Source organism: Rattus rattus, chromosome 8, assembly GCF_011064425.1.
Source record: "Rattus rattus isolate New Zealand chromosome 8, Rrattus_CSIRO_v1, whole genome shotgun sequence".
NCBI classification, from domain to species: Eukaryota; Metazoa; Chordata; class Mammalia; order Rodentia; family Muridae; genus Rattus; species Rattus rattus.
Window position 1 is genome coordinate 48672516 of NC_046161.1, and position 23763 is coordinate 48696278.

The following is a 23763-nucleotide window of genomic DNA, read 5'->3' on the forward strand; positions in this document are numbered from 1 at the left end:
AGACATCAGGTACTTGTTGCAGATCTGTTAAAAGGTTTAATACTGAAAATTACACACTAAATACAGTCACAGCGGCGGCGGCAGATTATTAAGCATCAAGCTTCTCTCTCGTGTGTGAGGTGGCAGAGTGATACTAGTTTCCAAGAAGCCAGAATTAAAGTCAGGCCAATAGGCGAGCTGTGACTGCTGTCTCTGCAGCACACATTAGTAATGGGACTGCCAATCCCTTTCCCTCTCCAACAGCCAGCCCTAGGAGACCTATGAACTAGAACCTTGTAAATCTGCCTGGACCCGAGGCCAAAGTGAGCAGTCCTTCTCTGGGAAGAAGGGTCTCATTGGACACCTGAATAGGAGCAGTGGTTAGAATCAATTTGCAGGTGAAGGCGTTGGAGATGTCAGTGCTGTGCCCTGAACTAAGGGTAAAAGCAGTTTGTCAGGTTCCTGTGGAAGATGCTTGCCAGGCTGGTCTTCAGCAGAAGCCACAAGCATGGCTCCTGACTACTGTTTTTGCTCTTGATAAAAGGAATCAATGATATCTTTGTACTTCTCCAGAACCGTGAGCCGTTTCAACTTCATGGTGGGTCCTAAAAGAAAAAATGGAAGAAATGAGTGTGGCCTAGGTTTGGTTCCTTGAGGAGGTATTGGTTGGAAGAGAATGACTCTTGAAGAGTCACGTGTTTGAATAACGGTTTCCCGGTTTGGTGGAACTGTCTGGGAAGGATTAGACTATACAGCCTTGGGGGTGGTAGCCAAAAGATTTCTTCCATTTTCTGGTTATCTCAGCTGTCTCTGCTACTGTGGACTCATAACTTTCTGGAACTATAAGCCCACTGAACATTTTCTTTTATAAGTTGGCTTGGTCATGGTGTTTTATCACAAAAATAGAAAAGTAACTAAGATAGATGTCATATGAGATCCAGAAGTCAGGAACTAAGCCAGAGAAGCAGGACACACTGTACAGTCTCTAAGACAATAGTCCTTTTAGCATTATATACCTTCATGCTCTCTCCCCTGTGACCACCGTGTCACAGTAAAGTAGCGTTAGTCTGTAGTCACGTTACAGAGGACATGATGGGGTGTCACTCCCAGGAGCAGAAGAGACTTGTTTCTTTCCACTACAGAATGACATACAGCCTTGACCTGTCCCCGTTATTATCCTTAACTGATTCCCCCTTGAATGAACATACCCTATCTCTCAGAATACAGGGGTACGGGTCTAGAAACCTCTTGAGATACTGTCCTAGGGTTTTATTGCTGTAAAGAGACACCATGACCAAGGCAACTCTTACAAAGGAAAACATTTAATCGGGACTGGCTTACAGTTTCAGAGGTTCAGTCCATTATCATCAATGTGAGAAGCATGGCGGCGTGCAGGCAGGTAGGGTTCTGGAGAAGGAGCTGAGGGTTCTACATCCCGCTCCTAAGGCAGCAGAAGGCGACTGTCTTCCACACTGGGTGGAGCTTGTGCATAGGAGACCTCAAAGCCCACCCCCACAGTTCACCAACTTCCTCCAACAAGGCCACACCTTCTAATAGTGCCACGCCCCACGGGCCATAAGTTCAAACACATGAGTCTATGGAGGCCAAACCTATTTAAACCACCACAGATACCTAAGCTTAAAAAATGCCCAAATTCTTTTGTAAAACTGTGGTATTTGCGCAAAGGCCATGAAAATCCATATTCTCTAAGCCATCTCTATACTGCTCAGAATACCAGATACAGTATAAATGCTACGTAAATAAACTAGTGTTTGGTAATAATGAAAAAAAATCACAGTCAGGTCTTTGTGGCCTGTAATCCCAGCTCCTCAGAGAGCTGAGACAGGAGGATCACAAGTTCAGGGCCTGTCTGAGTTACACTGGGTTCAAGGCCAACCTGGGGAATGTACTAAGATCTTGTCTCAGATTTTAAAGAGAACCAGAGAGACTGCTCAGTGATAGAGCTCTTGCCTGGTGTTCTGGAGGCCCTTGAGTCAATCCCAGGATTGAGGAGAAAGGGAGAAGGGAAGGTTCTACACAATCCTAAGGATTTTTAAAGTTTTTGATCTGATGTTGATTAGATCCACAGGTGTGGGGCCTGTGGATACATAGTATCAACTGCAAGTGACTGTAGCAACCTAATGTAGTTTCTGTTCCTTGAGCACTCTCAGACCATTCCTTAAACCGTAGGCCAGCTGCCATGCTAGCATATGCAAGCAGCCTGTGGGAACTGAAGCCTCTGGCCCTGCCCAGCCAGTTCAAGTGACCAATTACATGAGTGTGCAAATAGGTGCCTGTCAGCTGGCCTGCTCTGACTAGCATCGTGAGAAACTCCCATTCTAGCCACTCAGATAAACTGCCTGATTCTTGGTCCACCAAAGTAAATATAATGCTTATTGTTTTATTGTTTGTTAATTTATTTATTTGGGATGAGGTCTTGTGTAGCCTAGGCTGGCCCCAAACTCACTATGTAGCAGAGGCTAGCCTTAAGCTCCTGATCTTCCTTCTTTCACCTCTTGAGTGCTGGCATAACAGGCTCCACATTTAAGTTTCTCCACTTGGGAGTAGCTGTCTCGCAGAAATAGCTCCTACACAAAGCTTCTCAGGTTTTAGGGGCAGCTCACAATGGTGGGCTTTGCTTTGATATGTTGGGATGCTTGAAGTTCCTGACAACATCATAATGTCTAAAATATTTTCCTCAAATCACTTTTCTTAGCCTTTGTTTCTCCCTTTAATACAAGGGCGAAAGGGCTTCAACTTGAGGTCCTGGGTAACTTAAGATGTTTCTGTACATAACTCAGCCCCTAACTAGAGACATTAAGGTCATGGTCTTTATAAACTGCCTAGAGAAGACATCCTTCATTTGACTGCCTTTGCATTTAACTTGAACAAATCTGGTTATACATTTGGGTTTCAGACCCAGGACAAGTCACTGATGTGCTTATTTAACTTACCAAAGTGGACCTGACCTCCAGGTTCCCTCCCAAACCCTCAGTCCCTACCTGTTATAGGGTGTGGCTGGCATACCCAGCTGCCCTCTACTCTCATAACCACAAACCCAGGGGCTGGGCTTTCCCTCCCCAGAGGCTCTTCCTTATAGAATCCAGACGTTTTGCTCTGTGCGCTCTCTCTCTCTCTCTCTCTCTCTCTCTCTCTCTCTCTCTCTCTCTCTTCTCTCTCTCTTTCTCTCCTCTCTGCCTCTTTCTTCCCCTCTTCCTCCCCCTCACCTTGTCTCTAACACTCCCTTCCTCCCTGCATTTCTCTTTCCCTACATGCACGACTCCCTCTCCCTCCAGTCTGCCTGGCAATTTCCCTGGCCCTGTTCCTCGGGACAGGTGAACCCACCCAAGAGCTACCCCTCCCCAGAACCTGTTTTATACTTTTACTTTGGCTTGAATTGGCTTATTTCATTGGTGGAGAAACCCTGTTAATATATTCTCAGCATCTCTGAGACAGCAGAGCAGTGCTGCAGACAGTGTGACTCCTTTCAGTGTGAGCGGATTTGAGAGCGTCTCACCAAGGAGCCGTGTTCAGTGTCCTGTGCCATGAGCACCCCAAGATGCCACAGCTAGGAGACTCCTCTGACCAGGAGGGGCTGCACAACAGGCCTTTTCTGGGCTTGGACTGTGGTCCAGACAGCGCTGTCCTTTTAACAGCCACAACGCCAGTTGTGATGCGTACCTGCTGGGTGCACTGTACCTCAGCAGAGACTAGAGTCTCACCGTCAAGGCAGATAAACACTTCTTGTTCACTTTGATACGTTTTGGCACATGTATAACACACTCATCCCTGTGTTCACAAGTTTCAGGGGCTCCCTCCCTCAACACCAAAGTTGAATATTCTATGCATGTGAAAAGACCAGCACATGCCTTCCTATATGCTTCTAAGTCGTCTCTAGATGAGTTTGAAACCAGACACTGTAAATATTTTGTGAGGAGTTCCTCGCTGCTATTTAAAGGCTGAGGTGGGAAAAGACGCCTACATTTGTTCAGGACAGATGCACCTCTTCCTCTCAGTGTTTCTAATCCAAGGGGGTTGGCGTGGTTGTTTTTCAGGTTAGAATCCAAGGCTCGTGCACCCAGCACAGACGCTGTTCAAAACCCTATCTGACACCTTCTGCTAGCGTGGCTACTTCCTAATGGGCTCCTGCCTGTCCCTGCCGCGGGCTTTGGCCCTCCTATACAGCCCCAGGGACGGTGAAAAGAAGAACTTACCTGTGTGTGTGGGGGTGGTGCTGATACTAAGGTCTGGTTCTCTAATTGGTTCTTGATTTTGTCAATAAAGAAGGCCTGGAGTCAGTTTTTGGATGGAAGGTACAGGTGGGACTTCCAGGTCCCAGGAGGAAAAGGCAGAAGCAGGGAAAAAGAAGGGCTTTTTCTGTCATGCCTTAGAGGAAAAGGGGAGCTGCAATCATGTGAGGCCTCTTCTACGTGTGGGTGGCCAAGGATGTGGAGGGAAAATTAATTGATGAGGGCATGCCTTTCCAGGCAGGAAGCATTTGAGCCCAGCAATTGTACTAGCAGGCAAATTCTAAAGTAATAACGCTCTCTGCGTGTTTTTATCCGCGGAGCAAAGGTGGGTAGAGAGAGAAGCTGGGTTGGGAGATGGTTGCGATCAATCCTGGGCTAAGCTGGGTGGGACAAGAGAGGCCTGGAGCGGGCCAGAGCGGAGCAGCTCCCAGACAAGCCAGGTAAGTCCTGGCCACATCCAATCCGGAGCTAAGCCAGGAGGGACCGGCTCCTTGGTCGAAGCTCCCGGGCTAACTCCACACAACACTTACCCAGTTCTCCACCTGAAATGGAGAAGTCACGTTCGAGAATGGCCCACTTCTGGATGTGGTAGGGCCGGGCTGCCGCGTTCGCGTTCACCCTCTGGATCCCTTCGTGGATGGCCTGATACACAGCCTCGTCCCTCTGCCTCACAATCTCGGATACGGTGCTGGCCTTGCTGCCCACCCTCTGGCAGAACTCCACAGCTTGCTCCGTCAGATTGTCGGTTGGCTCAGACGTTTCTGGGTTCAGTGTGCACTGAAAAGAGGACGGATGAGGATCCACCCCTCCCCGAGGGAATTCTGTGGACCGGGTTTCAGAGTGATGCTTCAGAGGTGGTTGAGTCTCGGGAAGCAGTGGAAGGAGCGGTGGACTGAGTAAGACCTTAGCTGGTGACCCTAGCTCCTGTTCAACAGGAGACATCCCCCTGCCTGGTTGTGACGCTGGGGCCTGAGCATGTGCGTGGGCAGCCAGACCTTTGCAAGCTGGAATGTAGAGGTAAGTGGAAGGGATCGTCCCAGCAGCCCAGTGTGGCAGAGGAATTTCTACCCACCCAGTACCTGGCACTGGCTGAATGGTGCCAGGATAAAACTGTGAATACCAGATGCACCTGGGGCTGCACCACAGACCACCCTCCTGCTTCAGCTCCAGGGCCAGAGCCCATGACACACCTTCAGTGTTAGCAGCATGGACAGGAACTTCCTCTGGTCCCCAATCAGCATGGCGCTGCTGATGATCGGCAACTCCATCTTCACAGCCTCCTCGATGGGCACCGGGGGCACATTCTCCCCGCCCGCAGTGATGATTAATTCTGAGGAGGCAAGATAGGCCCTGACTGAACCGCACTCCTAGACCACAGTTGGAGAGGGACCTGAGCGGTAAACAGTACCGGAAATGACCTCTTAGGAGCGAAGCAGCGGGTCCTGGCCCTCTGGAAGCCCTAGGACAACTCACTACATCTCCTGTTCCTAGACCCATTATCTGAGCCCTCCCTGCTCCTACCGCGGTGCTGGGTAGCTTCTCACTCTGCCCCAGTTCAGGCAGCATCTCTCCTCCCTGTTTTAGCCGCCTGTTACTTTGAAGGTGGTCACCACACCCGGGTGACTGGGTGACTTTACACACAGCTGTTTCTATAGTTCTCACCATCAGCCTCCAAGGGAGGCTTCTCGCATCAGCATCATGGTTTGCAGAGAGGGAACTGAGGTTTAGTAACTCGCCCAGTGCCACATGGTGCTAATTAATAAATATAAGGTTTACATAGTTTGGTTCTGGGCCCCAGCACTTAACACCCTCCCTCCCCTGCTATGGGGCCCCTCCTTGCTTGTTCCATCCCCTATGGGCCTCTTCTCTCCACATGGCCACACCCACTTGTTCTTCCGAAGCCCCCAGCCCATTCTGACTGCTTCCTTCTGAGCTGCTCTCTCTTACATCTCTTTACCCAGGTCACCTGTTCTGTTTAGCCTGGCTCCGTGGGAGGGCCAAGGCTTCAGGGTTACATACAGGCTTCTGTTCTGAGTGATGATAGATTCCTGAGCTAGATAAACTCAATAAAACAAAACACTACAACTTTTCCAGTGAATTCCATGCTGGGTGTGAGAGCAACCGGAAACCCTAATGTCAGGTTCCAAACTCGGACAAGCAGCCAAGGTGTCTATTTAACACATCAAAGTAGACCTGGGCAGGTTCTCCCTGCATCCCTCAGTCACCTGTTCAGGGCCCTCCTGGCTGGCACACCCTGCCCCTACCCTGTACTTTCCAGCCCAGGGGCTGGGCTTGCTCTTTCCTGTACAATCCCACCATTTTGGTTACTTGGTTTCTTTGTACCTTTGGGCCACCGGGCTGCTGTACCTGGCTCATCTCTCTCCCCTCCCTCTTCCCTTCACCTCTCCTCACGTGGCAAAGCTCACTCAGTCTGGGTTTGTCCACTCTGGACTCTGCCTCCGGCTCCACTCTCCCTCATGTCTACAGTAAACTTTCTCCTCTACTGTACCCAGAATCAGGCATCCTTTCTATCCTTCCCTCCCTCCCTCCCTCCCTCCCTCCGTCCCTCCCTCCCTCTCCCTTCCTCCTTCCTTCTCTTCTTCTTCTTCTTCTTCTTCTTCTTCTTCTTCTTCTTCTTCTTCTTCTTCTTCTTCTTCTTCTTCTTCTTCTTCTCCTCCTCCTCCTCCTCCTCCTCCTCCTCCTCCTCTTCCTCTTCCTCCTCCTCCCCCTCCTCCCCCTTCTTCTCTCTCTCTCTTCTCTCTCTCTCCTTTCCATTCAGAGGAAGAGCCGCCTCCCAGGACAAGATTGACCGATTTCCTTTCCTTATAGACCCACATATCCTGCTTTTCCATAAACTGTATCGTTGTGCTGCAGACGACGCAGAGAGGATCTCAAAAGCATTTCCCTTTCCCCCTAGCTCCGGCCAAACCATGAACAAACCCATTTACCTTTTAGGAGAAAAAGGAATACAATAAAATTATATAAAATAAATTCATTAAATTTGAACTTTGCCCTGCCTGTGAGAGTGTCTCCTGTCTTCCTATGTTATTTAATTCAAAAAGGTCACTAGCCACATTCTGTGCCCAGCTCCAACCTGACATCAGGCCCAGAACAGGGCAAGGCAGTGCTCAGTTGTGAGGAGTTCACGGGACGGGGGCTGACAGGAGCAGTGGGGGTTACAGGAGACAGGAAACTGCAGCCCCAGATGAGAAGTTTGCAGAGAGGGTTGACAGGCAGTGCCTGGGATGGAGTAGACACACATAGCCTTTGGCGGCTGAGGGTGAACCAGAGTGAAAAGGGCTCAGGATAGCCACAGCAAGGCCCCCCTGTGCGTGGGAAGCACCGGGGCAGCGTTTTACAGTATCCCAGCAATGGAGGGGAAGGGAGTTAGTGTGGGAATGAGCTGGCCAGAGAGGAACCACACAAGAGTTCAAATGATCAGGGTTTGTCTGGAACAGCGGAGGGCAGAGAAAAACCCAGAAACTCTGGGAACATGAAGAGGCAGCTCCAGGCTCATAACTCCCACGTGCAGGCCTCACCCTCACTCCTGCCTTTCTCTGTCAGCCCCACCAACTCCTTCAATAAGTGTTTAAAGCCTTGGAAAACTAATGCAGAGTGAAGCTTCCTAAATCTAATAAAGCATGTCTATAACAAATCTATATCAACCATACTTAGCAATTAAAATGGAGGACATAGGCATAGCAGGGGAAAGGGAAAGTCCTCACTGAGCAAGCCTGATGACCCAAGTTCAATTCCCCAGCCTGGGGGGGAAGTCCCATGTGTAATCCCAACGATCCTACAGTAGGATGGACAGCAGAGATAAGCATTATCCAGGAGCTGGGGGTAGTTAGCCTAGAGTATGCAGTGAAGCCAAAACAAGAAGGTGGAAAGTAAAACTCCTCCGAGCTGTCCTCAGACCGCCACACTCGCATGGCTTTCATGCACTGGTGTGCACGGGCAAACAGAATGCTACAGGCAGTGGTGGGCACATGAAGTCAGTAAGCCAGGGCACGAGGGTCTCTGTGAGTTTGAGGCCAGCTGGATCTATAAAGTGAGTTCCAGGACAGCCAGGGCTACACAGAGAAAAACAAAACAAAAACCCCAGTTGTTGATGTTTTAGTTTTGTTGGTTTTTTAAATGTTGAAGATACTGCTCTGAGATCAGGAAACAAAACAAGAATTGGCTCCACCACAGACTGTTTTTTTTTTCTTTTTGTGGTTGGGGTCAAACCCAGCCCAACTATTACCATTCCTGTCCGACACTGTCAAAGAACACGTTCTAACCTGAGTGAGAAGGCGTAGTCATGATAATGTCATATACAGATGACATAATTTTGTTCGTAGGAAATTCAAAAGCGCACACATGCTAGAACTCGCTGGAGTTGGAGAGGCGGCTCAGTGGTAAGAGTCCTTGCCTTCTGTGGGCAACGGCCTGCTTTCCTTCCACAGAACTTCAAAAACCCCATAGCAGCCATGCGTGTGGCACAAAACCTGTGATCCTGGCACTCAGGGGGCTGAGGCAGAAGGATTGCTGTGACTTCTAGGGCAGCTTGGGCTACCTAGCAAAACCCTGTTTAATAAATGAGCAAACAAACAAAGACAACAAAACAAACACAAGACCGAAAGCAACCACTCTGAGCTCATTAAGAGCATTGACGCAGGGCCTGATGGGTAACCCCAGCTACTTGGCAAGCCTAAGTAAGGCATGGGGGTTAAACATTCGAGGTCAGCCTGGGCCACAGAGCATGACCCTGTCCTCAAGCAAACAGTAAGGGTCTGGGCTGTATGTCGGCATGGTAGAGGGAGGGCTTGCCTACCTGGCTCAGAGACCTAGATTTAATCCCTAGGACAACAAAAAGGTCATTTGACCCAAGACCAGTATATAAAAAGCAAGTAATTACACTCTATATCTCAGGAACAAACAGTAAAAATGGAAATGCCATTATTTACCACATAGCACATAAATAAAATTCCTAAAGTGAATGCACGCAAAAACCCTACACCGAAAACTAGAACACACCTCGGAGAGAAAAGTCAAAGGCTACGTAAACAGCGGGGGAGAGGCAGCGGGGGAGAGGCAGCGTTCTTAGGAACTGGCAGGCTCGACTCTGAAGGAGGTGCAACCTCACAAAGCTAAAAGCTACAGACTCAGCGAGAGGAAAGCCATCACGTAAGCCAACCCATTGCCCACACCGACACGGTGAGTCTAAAATTCAAACGAAAGCAATGTCCAAGGTCACCATGGAGAGGAAGAGCAGGCTGCAGAATCCACAGGACCAGACATCAGCCCAGTCTAAAGCCACTCAAGGGGACACTGGTGCCCTGGGACAGAACAGTCTCAATGTTGACCTCATAGAGGCGCTGCGAAAGGTAGCCCCGTAGGGCGGTGAGAAAGGACCTCTTTTTGGTGGGCAGCACTGCTGTGTTTTTGGAGAAGAGGGTATCTGGAGCCTAACCTTTCCCTGTACCATCTAAAACAGTGCCTTCCTAACGCTGTGACCCTTTTAAGACATGTTGTGGTGACTCCCAACCACAAATGACTTCCATTGCTATTTCACAGATACAGTTCTGTTACATAAGGTACACAGATGTGATTAGGTAATAAATCACAATGTAAGTACCTCATATGCAGGATATTGGATATGGGACCCCCTGTGAGAGGGTGGTCCTGACCCCCAAGTTGAGAACCGCTGACCTAAAAACAGGGCCTTTCCTCCCAGGGCTGGAACTCAGGTTTTCTCATTTGTCATTATAAAAGTGAACACTAGGTGGTGGAAGCGAGCATGGTTCCCATAGCAGCAGCCAGCCGCTCTGGAACCAGAGTTTTACCGCCCTATCAGGGGGACCTTCTGCATTTCCGAAGGACCAGAACCTCCTTCATTAGGAACTAGGTTGAGCTACCTGCTTGTGTAAGTTCCAGAAAGGAAATGGAACTGCCACTGGGGGCTGTGGGTACTACCCAAACATCCTTCCATAGAGGAGTCCCTAAACTTCCCTTTCCCTGAAGAAAATGACTTTGAAGTTTCATGTTTTATTTTAAATTTTGTATCCACTCTGCTCTACTCTCTATAGTGTCTGTTTCTATACATAATACTTATGCCTTCAGGTCTCCTGGAGTCCTGTCTGTTTCTTCTGGGGAAATGAATCCCAGGTCCCCATTTATTATCTAGTTGACCCTGAACTAGTTTTCTAAGCATCCCTGTTTATTTGTGACAGGACTTGTCCAGAGCTGATACTGACAGAGACGGGTCGCACTCAGTGACTGCTCCTCCAATTCCCATGTGCCCCAGGACAGGGGTGCTAACCTTTGAGGCGCCCGGTGATGTAGAGGAAGCCGTCATCATCCAGACGGCCCATGTCACCTGTGTGTAGCCAGCCTTCGGAATCAATGGCCTCATGTGTTTTGTCCTCCATGTTCAGATAACCCATGAAGATGGTGCGGCCCCACAGACAGATCTCACCAATGCCATCTGCATCCTGATTCACCAGCTTCACCCGGCAGCCGGGTACCACCCTGCCGGAGCTGGTGATAAAAGACAGAAGGCCAGGGAAAGTCCTGAGTCAGCTCCTGCTGGAGGGCTCCAGGGTCTCCAAACTCAGTCTTCATTGGTGCTTAGGGCCCTTCTCAACTGCTTTATAAGACTTAAAAAGATACCCGTGGCATCCAAAGGAGGGCACTGGACCCCCTGGATCTAGAAATACATGTACTTAAGGACCACCGGAAATGGGTGCTAGAAATGGAACTAGATACTCTACAAGAGCGGTGCGTGCTCTTGGCCGTGTAGGAATCCCTCCAGCCCCTCTTTCTCAGAATTTGGCACTGCTATTATTATTTTGTTATGACTACTGTTATTGTTGCCATTGTTATTTGTTTTGGTGTGTAAAGTATACATGTGTACATATTCACTCATATGCACACAAGTGTATGCAAGTGTGCTTGTGTGTTTGGTGCTCATGTGTGTATGTGCATGCTTAAGTGTGTATTTGTGTACATGCCTCTGTGTGTGTGTTTGTGTGTGCTCATGTGTGTGCATGCTTTTGTGTGTGTGTATGAATGTGTGTGTGTGCACACTCATAGGTCAGAGGTCGATGTTGGGTGTCTTCTATCATTCCTGATTTATTTTTGTGTGACAGGATCTCTGACTGAAATTGGGGCTCACCAATTTGGTAGGAGTAGCTAGCTAGTGAGCTCTAGAGCTCTCCCTCTCTCCATATTCCCAGCACATGGATTAGGCATGTGCCATGGCACATGGCACTCAGGTTCTCATAGCTGAGCAGCGGTGGCTCACACCTTCAATCCCAGCCCTCGGGAGGCAGAGGCAGGCAGTTTCTGAGTTTGAGCCCAGCCTGGTCTACAGAGTGAGTTCCAGGACAGCCAGGGCCACACAGAGAAACCCTGTCTTGAAAACAAACACACAAAAAATCGACAACAAAAACAAACTGTTTCAGCTTGGTGTTCAAGTGGGAATCCAAACACTGGGATGGGGCTGTCCCTGACCTTTTTGCCTACTTATGGGACCCTTTCCTCCTATTGGGTGCCTCATTCAGCCTGATGTCATGGTAGATGCCTGGTTTTATTGTAGTTTATTATGTTGTATTTGGTTGATGTGCCTGGGAGGCCTGCTCTTCTCTGAGGGAAGGTGGGGGTGGGTCTTGGGGAAAGGGGATGTGAAAGAGAAAGACTGGGGGAAGGGGAGAGAGGGAGAGAAACTGCAGTTGGGTTGTAATATATGAGAGAATAATAATGATGATGATGATGATGATGATGATGATGATGATGATGATGATGATGATGATGACGACAACGACAGTTTCTCACTATGTATTCTGCCTTACATGAAACTTATTATGTAGTAGATCAAGCTGGCCTTGAACTCATAGTGGACCCCCTGCCTCTGCCTCACTCCTGGCTTTCTACGTGAAGGAAGTTCCTTTAAGAGGGAGTGATGCCTGGGCATCTAAAGGGTCTTCAGCCACAGACTGCATGCCATCATGGCAAAGACTGCCCCTCTAGATGCATCAGGGCAAGCAAAGGGCCCAAAATGGCACAGTTGACACTTGAGGCCAGAGATCCAACGTGAAGGGGAGAGCAAGAGGAACAGTTCTCCAAGCACAAGGGTGCCATCAAGGACATCTGAGCCCTCGCTGTGTCCCAACTTCAGACCTTACCTGTAAAGCCGATAGTTGTAGGGGCTGGACATGAAGTGAGGGCCAGTGCTCTCGCTGAGGCCATAGCCTGCGTACAGGCGGATGTTGAGGCCCAGAAAGAAGCGTTGTGTCTCTGCCGTCATGGGAGCTGCTCCATAGAAGTTTTTCTGACACTTGGCAAAGCCCAGAGCCTGACGGACCCTGGCTAATACTAGGTAATCCGCCAGTCTGCTCGTGAAGGGCTTCAGGTCGCTGTGAGAGGGTTAGGGAGAAGAATGGTCCACAGGAGGAAGAACAAACACACACTCGTGTGAGTACACACCCAGCATGGCCACTGAAGTTACCTGTTTTGATTAACTGTTGTTAATACGGAACCCTTTGCAAATATTTTGGATATTGGCCTCGTATGCAACAGGAATTTGTGAAAATGTAGGCATGAATGTTCCTGATTGCACATAGACATGTCATGAGTCATGAAGCCAACGGGCCGAGCCATCTCGCCAGACCCCTTTTTATTTATTTATTTTGAGACAGTCTCATGGATTTACTTGGGCCTTGAACTTGCTCCATGGCAGAAGCAGACCTTAACTCCTGATCCTCCGGCCTCAGCCTCCTGAGTGCTGGGATTACAGACCTGCACTCCCAGGTCTGGCTTCATGGTCCCTTTTCATGTGTGTTAATGACGCTGTGGTGAACAGACGTGTCCACACCTCTCACAGAGTTGGCACTACTATGAAGGAACCCCCCACCTCCATCCCTCCCCTCTTTGAAGTCAAAAGCTCTGAGCTAAGAGCTTTGTGCTTATAGGTAAGTGCTCTAACTGCAAGCTGGATCCTCAACTTGAAAAGCGTTTTTATGTTGAACCAAAGCCAGATCTCTACTGTGGATATCTGCACAGCACTGTGTGGGAGCTTGGAAAGGAATCAGGAGCCAGATGTGATAGTCTATAACCATAATTCCAACCCTTGGAAGGCTGGGAAGGAGAATCCTGAACTTTGAAGTAGCCTGGGCTACATATTAAGGATGTCTCAAAGACCAAAAAGTAATAATAATAGGCAACCCACAGTGATTTGAGAGAGAGCTGAGTCGTCAGATGGGCTGCTGGGAAAACTGGAGTAGCTAAGCCTGTATCACTGAAGCCCCTTGCGATGGTTTGAGTTAGAATGGCCCCCGTTGGAGGAGTTAGGGAAAGGATTGAAGGAGCCGAAGGGGCTTGAGACCCCATAAGAACAACAATGCCAACCAACCAGAGCTCCCAGTGACTAAACCACCATCCAAAGACTACACATGGACAGCCCCATGGCTCCAGCTGTATATGTAGCAGAGGATGGCCTTGTTGGGCACCAATGGGAGGAGAAGCCCTTGGTCCTGTCAAGACTGGAACCCCCCAGTGTAGGGGAATGTCAAGGCAGGGAGGTTAGAAGGGGGGGAGTGGATGGGAATGGGGAACACCCTTGTAGAAGAAGGGGAGGGGGATGTGACAGGGGCTTATGGATGGAAAAATGGGAAAGGGAATAACATTTGAAATGTAAATAAAAAATATCCAAAGAAAGAAAGAAAGAGAGAAAGAAAGAAAGAAAGAAAGAAAGAAAGGAAGGAAGGAAGGAAGGAAGGAGGGAGGAAAGAAGGAAGGAAAGAAAGAAAGAAAGAAAGAAAGAAAGAAAGAAAGAAAGAAAGAAAGAAAGAAAGACAGACAGACAGGCAGGCCCCTGTTGACTCATGTGTTTGAATGCTTGGTCCATAGAGGGTGACAGTATTAGGCAGTATGGCCTTGTTGGAGAAAATGTGTCACTGTGGAGGCAGGCTTTGACGTTTCATACACTCAAGCTAGGCCTAGTGTAGCAGTCTCTTTCCAGTGCCTGCAGATCCAGACATAGAACTCTCACCTCCTCCAGCACCATGTCTGCCTGGGCACTGCCATGTTTCCCACCATGATGATAATGGACTAAACCTCTAAAACTGTAAGCCAGCCCCACTTAAATATTTTCCTTCATAAGAGTGGCTGTGGTCATGGTGTCTCTTCGAAGCAATAGAGATCCTAACTAAGATAACCCTTCTAAGGCCACTACCAAGGGCAAGTAGCTGAGGGCAAGAACTATTTATCCTTAAGAGGATGAATTCCTCAGAAGAAGCAAGCCAGCCAACTCCTAGCCAAAGCCCCTAAATGCCAACTGTCCCCGCTATGTCTGCAATGGGTATCATAGCACAAGCACAGTTGTAGATAGGCTACTGTACAAGGTCTCCTCAAACTGAAGAGGATACCAGGATACCTATCAGACTCTTGCTTGTTATTGTGTATGAACCAGCCCCATGCCTCCCCAGGCCTCCTGCCCACAACTTACTTGCTAGGGCAGGTGAGGTTCTGCTCCAAGGTGACAGACATGGCCCACAGCAGCATCTTGCGGCGGATGAAGCCAGACTGAGCGGCCACCTCCTGGATCCGTTCCATGATCTTCTCCCATACTCGGGGCACTCCCATGTGGGATGTGGGCTCCACCTCCCGCAGTGTGTTCACCAGGGTCCCCTGCTCATGGCCAGAGAGAAGCAGAGGTGGTACCAGGCCTGCAGACACAGCCTCTCAGTATAAATGCTAATGCTACACACAGACGCTCCTGTGGACATGGGTATTCGTACTTGTATCTAGTCTGTGCGCATGTCGGTGGCTGTGGACCAACAGCTGCATCCCCACATCTGCTAACAGAGCTCTTGTGCCCTTTGCCAACCACTGTGGCCTGAGACTCGAGAAGCATCTTGATCCCTCAGACTTCTCTGCACCTGTCTAACTCAAACACGATAACCTCCTTTTGCCAGGTACAGTGGCGCATGTTTGTAACTCCAGCACTTAAGAGGCAGAGGCAGGAGGATGGTGAATTTGAGGCCCAGACTGGGCACATAGCAAGTTCAAAGCTGGCCTGAGGTATCTAATGAGAGTCCATCTCAAGATAAACAAATAGACATATAAGACAAACACAAAAACAAATGAAGACGAGGGCCAGCAAGATAATTCAGAGGGTAAAAGGGGACTGTGGCCAAGCCTGACACCACCGGTTCATTCTCAGAGTCCACACGGTGAAAGGATACACTTGACTCCTGAAAGTTGTCCTCTGACCTTCACACTGTACACTATAAACACATGAGACCCCTGCTGTACTCCATACGAATAAAAATTAATTAAGGAAGCAGTGGTTCAAGCCTTTAATCCCAGTACCTGGGAGGCAGAGGCAGGTGAATATCTATGAGTTCAAGGCCAGCTAGGACAGCCAGATCACCGATCTCTCTCTCTCTCTCTCTCTCTCTCTCTCTCTCTCTCTCTCTCTCTCTCTCTCTACACACACACACACACACACACACACACACACACACACACACACACACACGTCTCAAAAAAAACCAAACAAATAAACGTAATTTTAAAAATTATTTTAAAATAACACAAAGGGGGTTGGGAGATGGCTGTCAGGGAAGTGTGAGACCCTAATTCAGCAGCCATCTAAACAGATGGTCACTGCACATGCGCCTAAAACTCCATGTTGGAGAGTGGATCCCAGGGACTCAATAACTAAAACTCTACTCAAAATGGGGAACTCTGGGCTCAGTAGGGGGCCTTGCCTCATATAACTGTCCTACACTCAGATAATGAAAAGAGATATGGTACAGCTATACTGTCATTCAGTTGTCGAGAAAAATGAACTCATGATCCTGGAAGGAAAATGGATGGAACTAGAGAAGATCATACTGAGTGAGGTAACTGAGTCCCAGAAAGGCAAATGTCACATGCTTTCTCCCATTAGAGATTCCTGGCTCCAAGTCTTCAGAGGTGAGCACACAGCCTGCAGTTACTACAGAAGACAGGGGAGTAAAGTGGGGCCATTGCCAGGACAGAGAGCACAGAGAGGAAAATAGCAAGGCACAAGTTAGCTGATGGGAAAATGGGAGGGGGTGGCCGTTAGGGAAAAGGAAGGGACGTACACACAGAAGATGAATAAAATATGGGGTTGGGGATTTAGCTCAGTGGTACAGCGCTTGCCTAGGAAGCGCAAGGCCCTGGGTTCGGTCCCCAGCTCTGAAAAAAAGAACCAAAAAAAAAAAATAATAATAATAATAATAATGACACGTGGAAAGCCACGAGGAGTCATGCTATTCACTATTCATTTAAAAAGGAAAACCCCGGAATTTAGGGAGCTTTCTGCATCTGCATTGACAGTGCTCTCTCTAAGAGCCAATGACCATCTAACGAAACCTTCATCTTTTGCGCTGTTAGCCAGGGCTATCTAATAGACTCCCCAAACACAGCCTATTGCTGCTGCCCTTGGCTGACCCCCACCCCGATATAGAAAGTAAATCCCCATTGCTGAAGACACCACACATGTCAGAAAGAGGGCTCATAAACCCCCGAGCTAGAACTGAGCTGACCGCCCCCTCCCCTAGGACCAGCTTTCGTGGTATCAAAAGGCATCATGGAAGCTTTCAAAGGAGGAGAGCAAGCAACAGTCTTGCCCAGCTTTGGTGCCTATGAGCCATATCAGCGGCCAGCATGGCATCAGAACCCTAAGGTTCAGTAGCATCTTGTATCCTCTGATAACCAAAAGCCATCTGCAGGGGGTAAAGCATTGCCTGGTACTGGAAACCTACCTAACTACTCAGTATGAGTAGCGATACCTATTAAAGGAGAAGCTATGACCCCTAATGTTCTAAAGCATAACCCCTAACAACAATCTAGAAACTTGTCCTTATATCTACAGATAGGTGTAGCACCCCCCCTACCCCCACCCTGGCCAGGGAAACCTCTTTGCGGATAGACAGATCAGTACAGAAACCCAGCCAATCGAAATGCTGAGCTGCGGAGCCCAATCCCACGGATACATCTACAAAACGCTTCCACACCCAAGGCTTAGGGAACTTTTGGAAGAGGGGGTGGGAAGAAGGTCAGAGCCAGAGAATCAGGGAGCTGTCTGTGAAGTTGTGTCTCCCAGATATGTCAGAAGCTACATCAATAATGTCTTACCAACGTGACTGTCCATACATACGTGAGCTGAACAGGAGGAGACCAACAGACATAGCAAAGTGTACAAGGAAAAGACTCCAAAGCCACAGCCCTACACAAAGCACGACAAGCAACTGAGGAAACCCAGCAGTGGGAGAAGTGGCCTTCTCCAAGGAAGAGCACGCTGATTGTTTGCCATGATCAAATGCTCAGCCCTGAAAACATACATACAAGTAACAGTACACTGACTGAGTGGGTTATATTTAGGAATATATATGTATTCCTATTCATGTATACTAAGTTATATGCATTCGATAACAATTTGTTTTATATATATATATATATATATATATATATATATATATATATATATATATATATAAAAAAGAGGACATGAATTTGAAGGAGAGTAGGAAGGGTTTGGCGGGAGGAAAAGGAAGGGAGAAATGTTATAATTATATTATAGTCTGAAAAATTAAGAAATAAGCTAGATGTAGTGGCCCATGTCTTTAGGACGTAGAGGCAGGTGGATCTCTGTGAGTTTGAGGCCAGCCTGGTCTATGCAATGAGTTCCAGAGCAGTCAGAGTTACATAATGAGACCCTGCCTCAAAAAATAAGAAAGTAAATAAAAAAAAACAAAAAGTAAATGTAAAAAGCTCTCATTTAAAGACGTTAATTGTAGGGTCTGGAGAGGTGGCTCTGGGTTTATAGAGCTTCTTGTTCTTGCTAAGGAGCCAGGTTCAGTCCTCAGCAGCCACATGGTGACTCACAAGTCCCAGCCGAGACTCCAGTCGTAGCGGATCCAGTGACCTCGCCTGAGCCCTCTGAGCGTACCAGGCAGAAATCCATACACATAAAATAAATATTTTTAAACTACATCAGTTTCAGTTGCAGGTTAAAATTCTGGGCTGAAAGGTTGAATCTAAAATTATTAAAACTAATTTCCTCGATTTATTACAGAGAGTGGGGAGCCTGTCTCAAAATGTAAGACAGATGAAGTTGGAGAGGTGCCCCAGCTGTTAAGGGTGCTTGCTGTCCTTCCAGAAAACCAGAGTTCGGTTCCCACCACCAACACCAGCCACTCCAGGCCCAGGGATCTTGTGCCCTCTTCTGGTCTCTATTTATGTCACACAAACATAAATTAAATATTTTTTTAATCTTTAATTTTTTAAATTTAAAGATGTAGAGGGGTTGGGGATTTAGCTCAGCGGTAGGGCACTTGCCTAGCAAGCGCAAGGCCCTGGGTTCGGTCCCCAGCTCTGGGGAAAAAAAAAGATGCACTAAAAAAGATACTTTATTTAAAGATGTAGAATTATTAAAGAAAGCAGCCTATGTAGATGTGTAGCCTTCACATGGCTTACACACAGGTGAGTACATGAGCACATAACACACACGCACACGCACACACACACACACACACACACACACACACACACACACACACATGCACTCATGCACTCACGCTCACATGCCGACAATAACAACAGCCAAACAAGTACATTCTGCCTTCTCCTTCCCCCAGCAGAGTTTGTTTTAGGAATAAACATGTAATACTCTTTGCACCATGACACCATGTCAGGGATGACAGCTAGGGGGTTTCTGGAACTTTTCCTCATGGTTAAAATAAAGATACAAAGAGTAGGTATATTTTATGAGATTGGGGTGTGGGGACTACTTCTTTGGTCATCTAAGTCAGGCTGTGCAAATAACTGCTGAAAGAATTCCGAGGGCTGTGCACACTGGGAGCCAGCAACCTATGGATGCACACGAGGCCCATAGATGCAAGCACACACCTGGGTGTACCCTTGCTCACAGGTTGGACACACACACACACACACACACACACACACACACACACACACACACACACACACACACACAGGGAAGTCAGGAGACAGACTGACCTTAAGGGCATCTGGATCTGCAAAGCAGACCTGGGCCCCCACTGGATGCCCGTCCACAGGTCATAGATCTGGGCAGCAATGTGGCTGAGAGGCAAGTAGGCTGACCACTACCTCCTGCTGTACTTCCGCTGGCTGGATGTCCCCAGCCTGACTGCCATACCGCGCTGTCCATGTGATCTGAGGGGAAGGAAAATGGCCCCAACAGGTCTATACCCTGTCCTTGAAGTACGTAAAGTAAGGTCTCTTTAGGGACTTGAGCTACCTCTTTACAGGTTCTCAGAGTAGGTAGGTACCCTCCACGGCATTTCCACAGACTCTGAAGACCTCCAGGGACAGGCCTCCCCGCTGCTCCCTTCCCTTTTCCCTGTGCAGGGCTCTGTCTACACCACAAGGGGGTGGATGTTTCAACTAATCTAGCTCCTTAAGCTGAGCAGCCAGGGAGGCTTCCCCAAGAGGTCATTGAGGCCCAGAGTCCTCCCATCCCACCATCCATCTGGGTGTCTGTCTACAGGACCACAGCCCAGAGACCCCCCATCCCCCCATCCATCTGGGTGTCTGTCTACAGGACCACAGCCCAGAGTCCCCCCATCCCCCCATCCATCTGGGTGTCTGTCTACAGGACCACAGCCCAGAGTCCCCCCATCCCCCCATCCATCTGGGTGTCTGTCTACAGGACCACAGCCCAGAGTCCCCCCATCCCCCCATCCATCTGGGTGTCTGTCTACAGGACCACAGCCCAGAGTCCCCCATCCCCCATCCATCTGGGTGTCTGTCTACAGGACCACAGCCCAGAGTCCCCCATCCCCCATCCATCTGGGTGTCTGTCTACAGGACCACAGCCCAGAGTCCCCCATCCCCCCATCCATCTGGGTGTCTGTCTACAGGACCACAGCCCAGAGTCCCCCATCCCCCATCCATCTGGGTGTCTGTCTACAGGCCGACAGCCCAAAGCCCCCCCTTCCCCCCACTCGTCTGGGTGTCTGTCTTCAGGCCCACAGCCCAGAGTCCCCCCATCCCCTCATCCATCTGGGTGTCTGTCTACAGGACCACAGCCCAGAGTCCCCCCATCCCCCCATCCATCTGGGTGTCTGTCTACAGGACCACAGCCCAGAGTCCCCCCATCCCCCCCTCCATCTGGGTGTCTGTCTACAGGACCACAGCCCAGAGTCCCCCCATCCCCTCATCCATCTGGGTGTCTGTCTACAGGACCACAGCCCAGAGTCCCCCATCCCCCCCATCCATCTGGGTGTCTGTCTACAGGACCACAGCCCAGAGTCCCCCATCCCCCCATCCATCTGGGTGTCTGTCTACAGGACCACAGCCCAGAGTCCCCATCCCCCATCCATCTGGGTGTCTGTCTACAGGACCACAGCCCAGAGTCCCCCATCCCCCATCCATCTGGGTGTCTGTCTACAGGACCACAGCCCAGAGTCCCCCCATCCCCCCATCCATCTGGGTGTCTGTCTACAGGACCACAGCCCAGAGTCCCCCCATCCCACCCATCCATCTGGGCGTCTGTCCTACATTGTCTTGACTCAGCATCACACCCTTGGGGTTTCCTGTGGTGCCTGATGTATAGACGAGCACACAGCACTGGTTGGGCTGCTGGGTATCGATGATGGCATCTAGGGCCTCCTCAGGCACTTCTTGCCCCAGTTCTATGAGTTCCTCCATCTGTGGCAAGGTAGGGCGGGAAGTCAGTCTGGGACAGCTGGGTAGCACAGACAGACCCCACTCATCACCCAGGGCCCGCTATTCCTACCGTGTACACATTGGCCATCTTCTTGGGAGGGGGTTCTTGGTATATCACCACTGCCTTTAGATGTGGCAAGTCTTTCCAGATCTGCATCAATGAGAATACAAACTGGGTTTTAGCAAGAAAACGGTCGCATCTTGGAAAGAACCTCATCTACCTGTGTTAGTTTGTGACAAAATTCTCCTATTTCTGACCCTCAACTCTAGTGGGACATCTCTGTCCAAGGTTCCCCATGATGGGAAGCTGGGTGCAGCAACAGTGGGGATCTAGGGCCCGACTGAACAAGTCACACAACAGAATACTAGGTTAGCGCAGATGACAAAGAGACAGAGGTACAAAGGGAGCTCTAAATTCCAGTATAGAATGGCTCCGAGGAAATTTACTAAGTGAGAAAGCATGATATCTTCACCCGAGAAAGGAATACAGTATGAGCACATGTGAATAATGCATATGGGTGTGAACACACACACACACACACACACACACACACGCGAGGCATTTGCTTATGTTTGCCACAAGGAACCAAGGAACTTGGGAAGGTTAAAACTAATTACACTGATTCTCTATAGGCAGAGAGAGGGAACACACATAGGAAAAAAGGGAAGGGAAAATTCAAGTATAACGTATAATCTTGACATTGGGATCATGTGAATATTGTAATTATTTAACAGAATCATTCATATGGAAAAGAGAAAAGATGATTCTTCAGTACTTGAGAGCAATCTGAAAGGAGTGAATACCACAGCCAAGAGTGGAGGCAGGTGCCTGTGACTTCAGCATGCGGAGGCTGAGGCAGGAGGATCACGATAATTATAAAACTTAATGATGCAGGGACTGTCTGTCAGCATTCTGCTAGGCTCCGCCCAGCAGCTACCTAGCCAAGTAGGAGCCTGACTTGCTATAAAAGGACTGTTTGCCCCCCTCCCCCAGCCCCTCTGGTCTTACTCACTCTGGCCTCTCTCTTCCCATCCCTCAATTCAGCCCCCCAACATGTCTCTCCATGTGTTCCTGGCAGCCTCTTCCCTTCTTTCTTCTCCTCTCTCTTTCTGTCCCTCTCTATCCCCTTTCTTTCCCACACTCCTTCTCATCCCCCTTCTCATGCCCCCAAACACATTTCACTTTATACTAGATCCGTCATATGGCTGGTACCTCAGAGAGGATGCTTCCGCATGGCCTGCTAAGGCACCCCTTCCCACCGCATCACGCCACTGCACTACAAAACACAGCCGTCTCTGTTTTCATTTCTTTGAGAATTTTAATAATACAGATTTTGTTTTAAACCTAAGGCATGCATTTTCCAGAGGTCCTAGAGGCGGACCTCATCTTCTTCCGTTATATGATTTAGGATCTTGTAGGCGGTTTTAAAGCTGCCCAGCCTCCTCCCTCCCAGGATCCAGATATAAACATGGAGAAGGTACACCACTGGCTACAGGGCCTGTCAAACTGGCCTTCCTTCTTGTGAGGGCTCAGCGAACCCACTGAGCTAGGCCATTCGATGGGTGGGATGGAGGTTTGTTGTAAATATGTAGCTGCCTCATGGCTGTCAGGTAGAGAGGGTAACCAGAGGCATTTCAGGGAATCATAGCTACCATGGCTACCTGTGGGAGGGGCAGAGAGCAGCAAAGGGGCAGGTGTGCCCTTGCCAGATTCAAAGAGAAGAGCGGAACAGTGGAAGGAGGGAGAAGTCTGAAGTAGCCTGGAAGTGTGGGTAGAGGGAAGGGGAAGCATGCAGGCTGGAGGAGCCAAGTGGATGTCACATGCATTACAGGTAACGCTAATGTTAATAAGGAGGAAAGAACCTGGAGATTAGCTTGGAGCTAATGTGCCACATGTGTGTGCTAATAGGGAGCTACATGTCCCATTTGCCAGAGGTAGGGGAGATAAGGCTCTTCCTGGCAGGTGGAGAATGGTTTCACAGGTCCCCGAGGAATGCTGAGTGTAGACATCTATCTGCCTGTCCTTCTCCGTCTAGCCCCAGCTGAGCCCGGACTGCTGGTTAGGATATTGTGAGTGGCACTGCCATTTTGGGGGTTGGGACCTAACCATTCTCCCCTGCCCTCTGCACATGCGAGTGCCCATGCACGAGTGTGCCATGCCACAGGCTGACAGCAGATGTCTTTCTGCAACCGCTCTCAACCTTTCTGTCTGAGGTCTCTCAGTGAGCTTAGCCAGTGGGCTCCAAGGATCTGTTTTCTTCCTTCTTTTGCACCCATGGTGACAGGCACTGGCTGCTGTGCCTGGCTTTTCACATGTGTGTTGCTGATCCAAACTCAGGTTCTCATGCACACCTGGAAGGCACTTTACTCATGGAGCAATCTCCCTGGCCAAGCTAGATTGGTTCTTTTAAAACACCACCCCCTCTCTTGAGATTATAATTACATCATTTACCTGTTTCCTTTCCCCTCTTCGAACACTCTCATAGACACTTCCTAGTTCTCTTTCAAATTCGTGGCCTCTTTTTTCATTAATTATTGTTTTACACACACACACACACACACACACACACACACCACATGCACGCACTCCAAAATACATAAATACCGTCTGCTCAGTCTAAATAATGTTACTTGTATATTATATTTTCAGGGCTGACTATTCACTATGGGATGATTTGTGTGCACATCCCTGGAGAGGATTAACTCCCTTTGTGCTGGGAGGATTTAAGAGCCAGGGAATCAGGCTGATCCTTGTGAGATTGTATCTCTTAGGAGTGTCAGAAGCTCCACTCATGAAGTTCTGTCA

At 49.0% G+C, this 23763-nt stretch overlaps 1 protein-coding gene across 1 annotated transcript in view; it reads right to left on the reverse strand.

Moving 5' to 3' along the window:
- Positions 1–13: 13 nt before the first annotated feature.
- Positions 14–23763, reverse strand: part of Acsbg1 (acyl-CoA synthetase bubblegum family member 1) — a 57242-nt gene continuing 33492 nt past the window's right edge. The window contains 11 exon segments of the mRNA XM_032911556.1: positions 14–584; positions 4760–5006; positions 5420–5559; positions 10534–10751; positions 12398–12628; positions 14719–14900; positions 19266–19300; positions 19303–19363; positions 19365–19442; positions 20790–20939; positions 21028–21108. Coding sequence (XP_032767447.1) covers positions 499–584; positions 4760–5006; positions 5420–5559; positions 10534–10751; positions 12398–12628; positions 14719–14900; positions 19266–19300; positions 19303–19363; positions 19365–19442; positions 20790–20939; positions 21028–21108 — 1509 coding nt within the window. The 3' untranslated portion in view covers positions 14–498.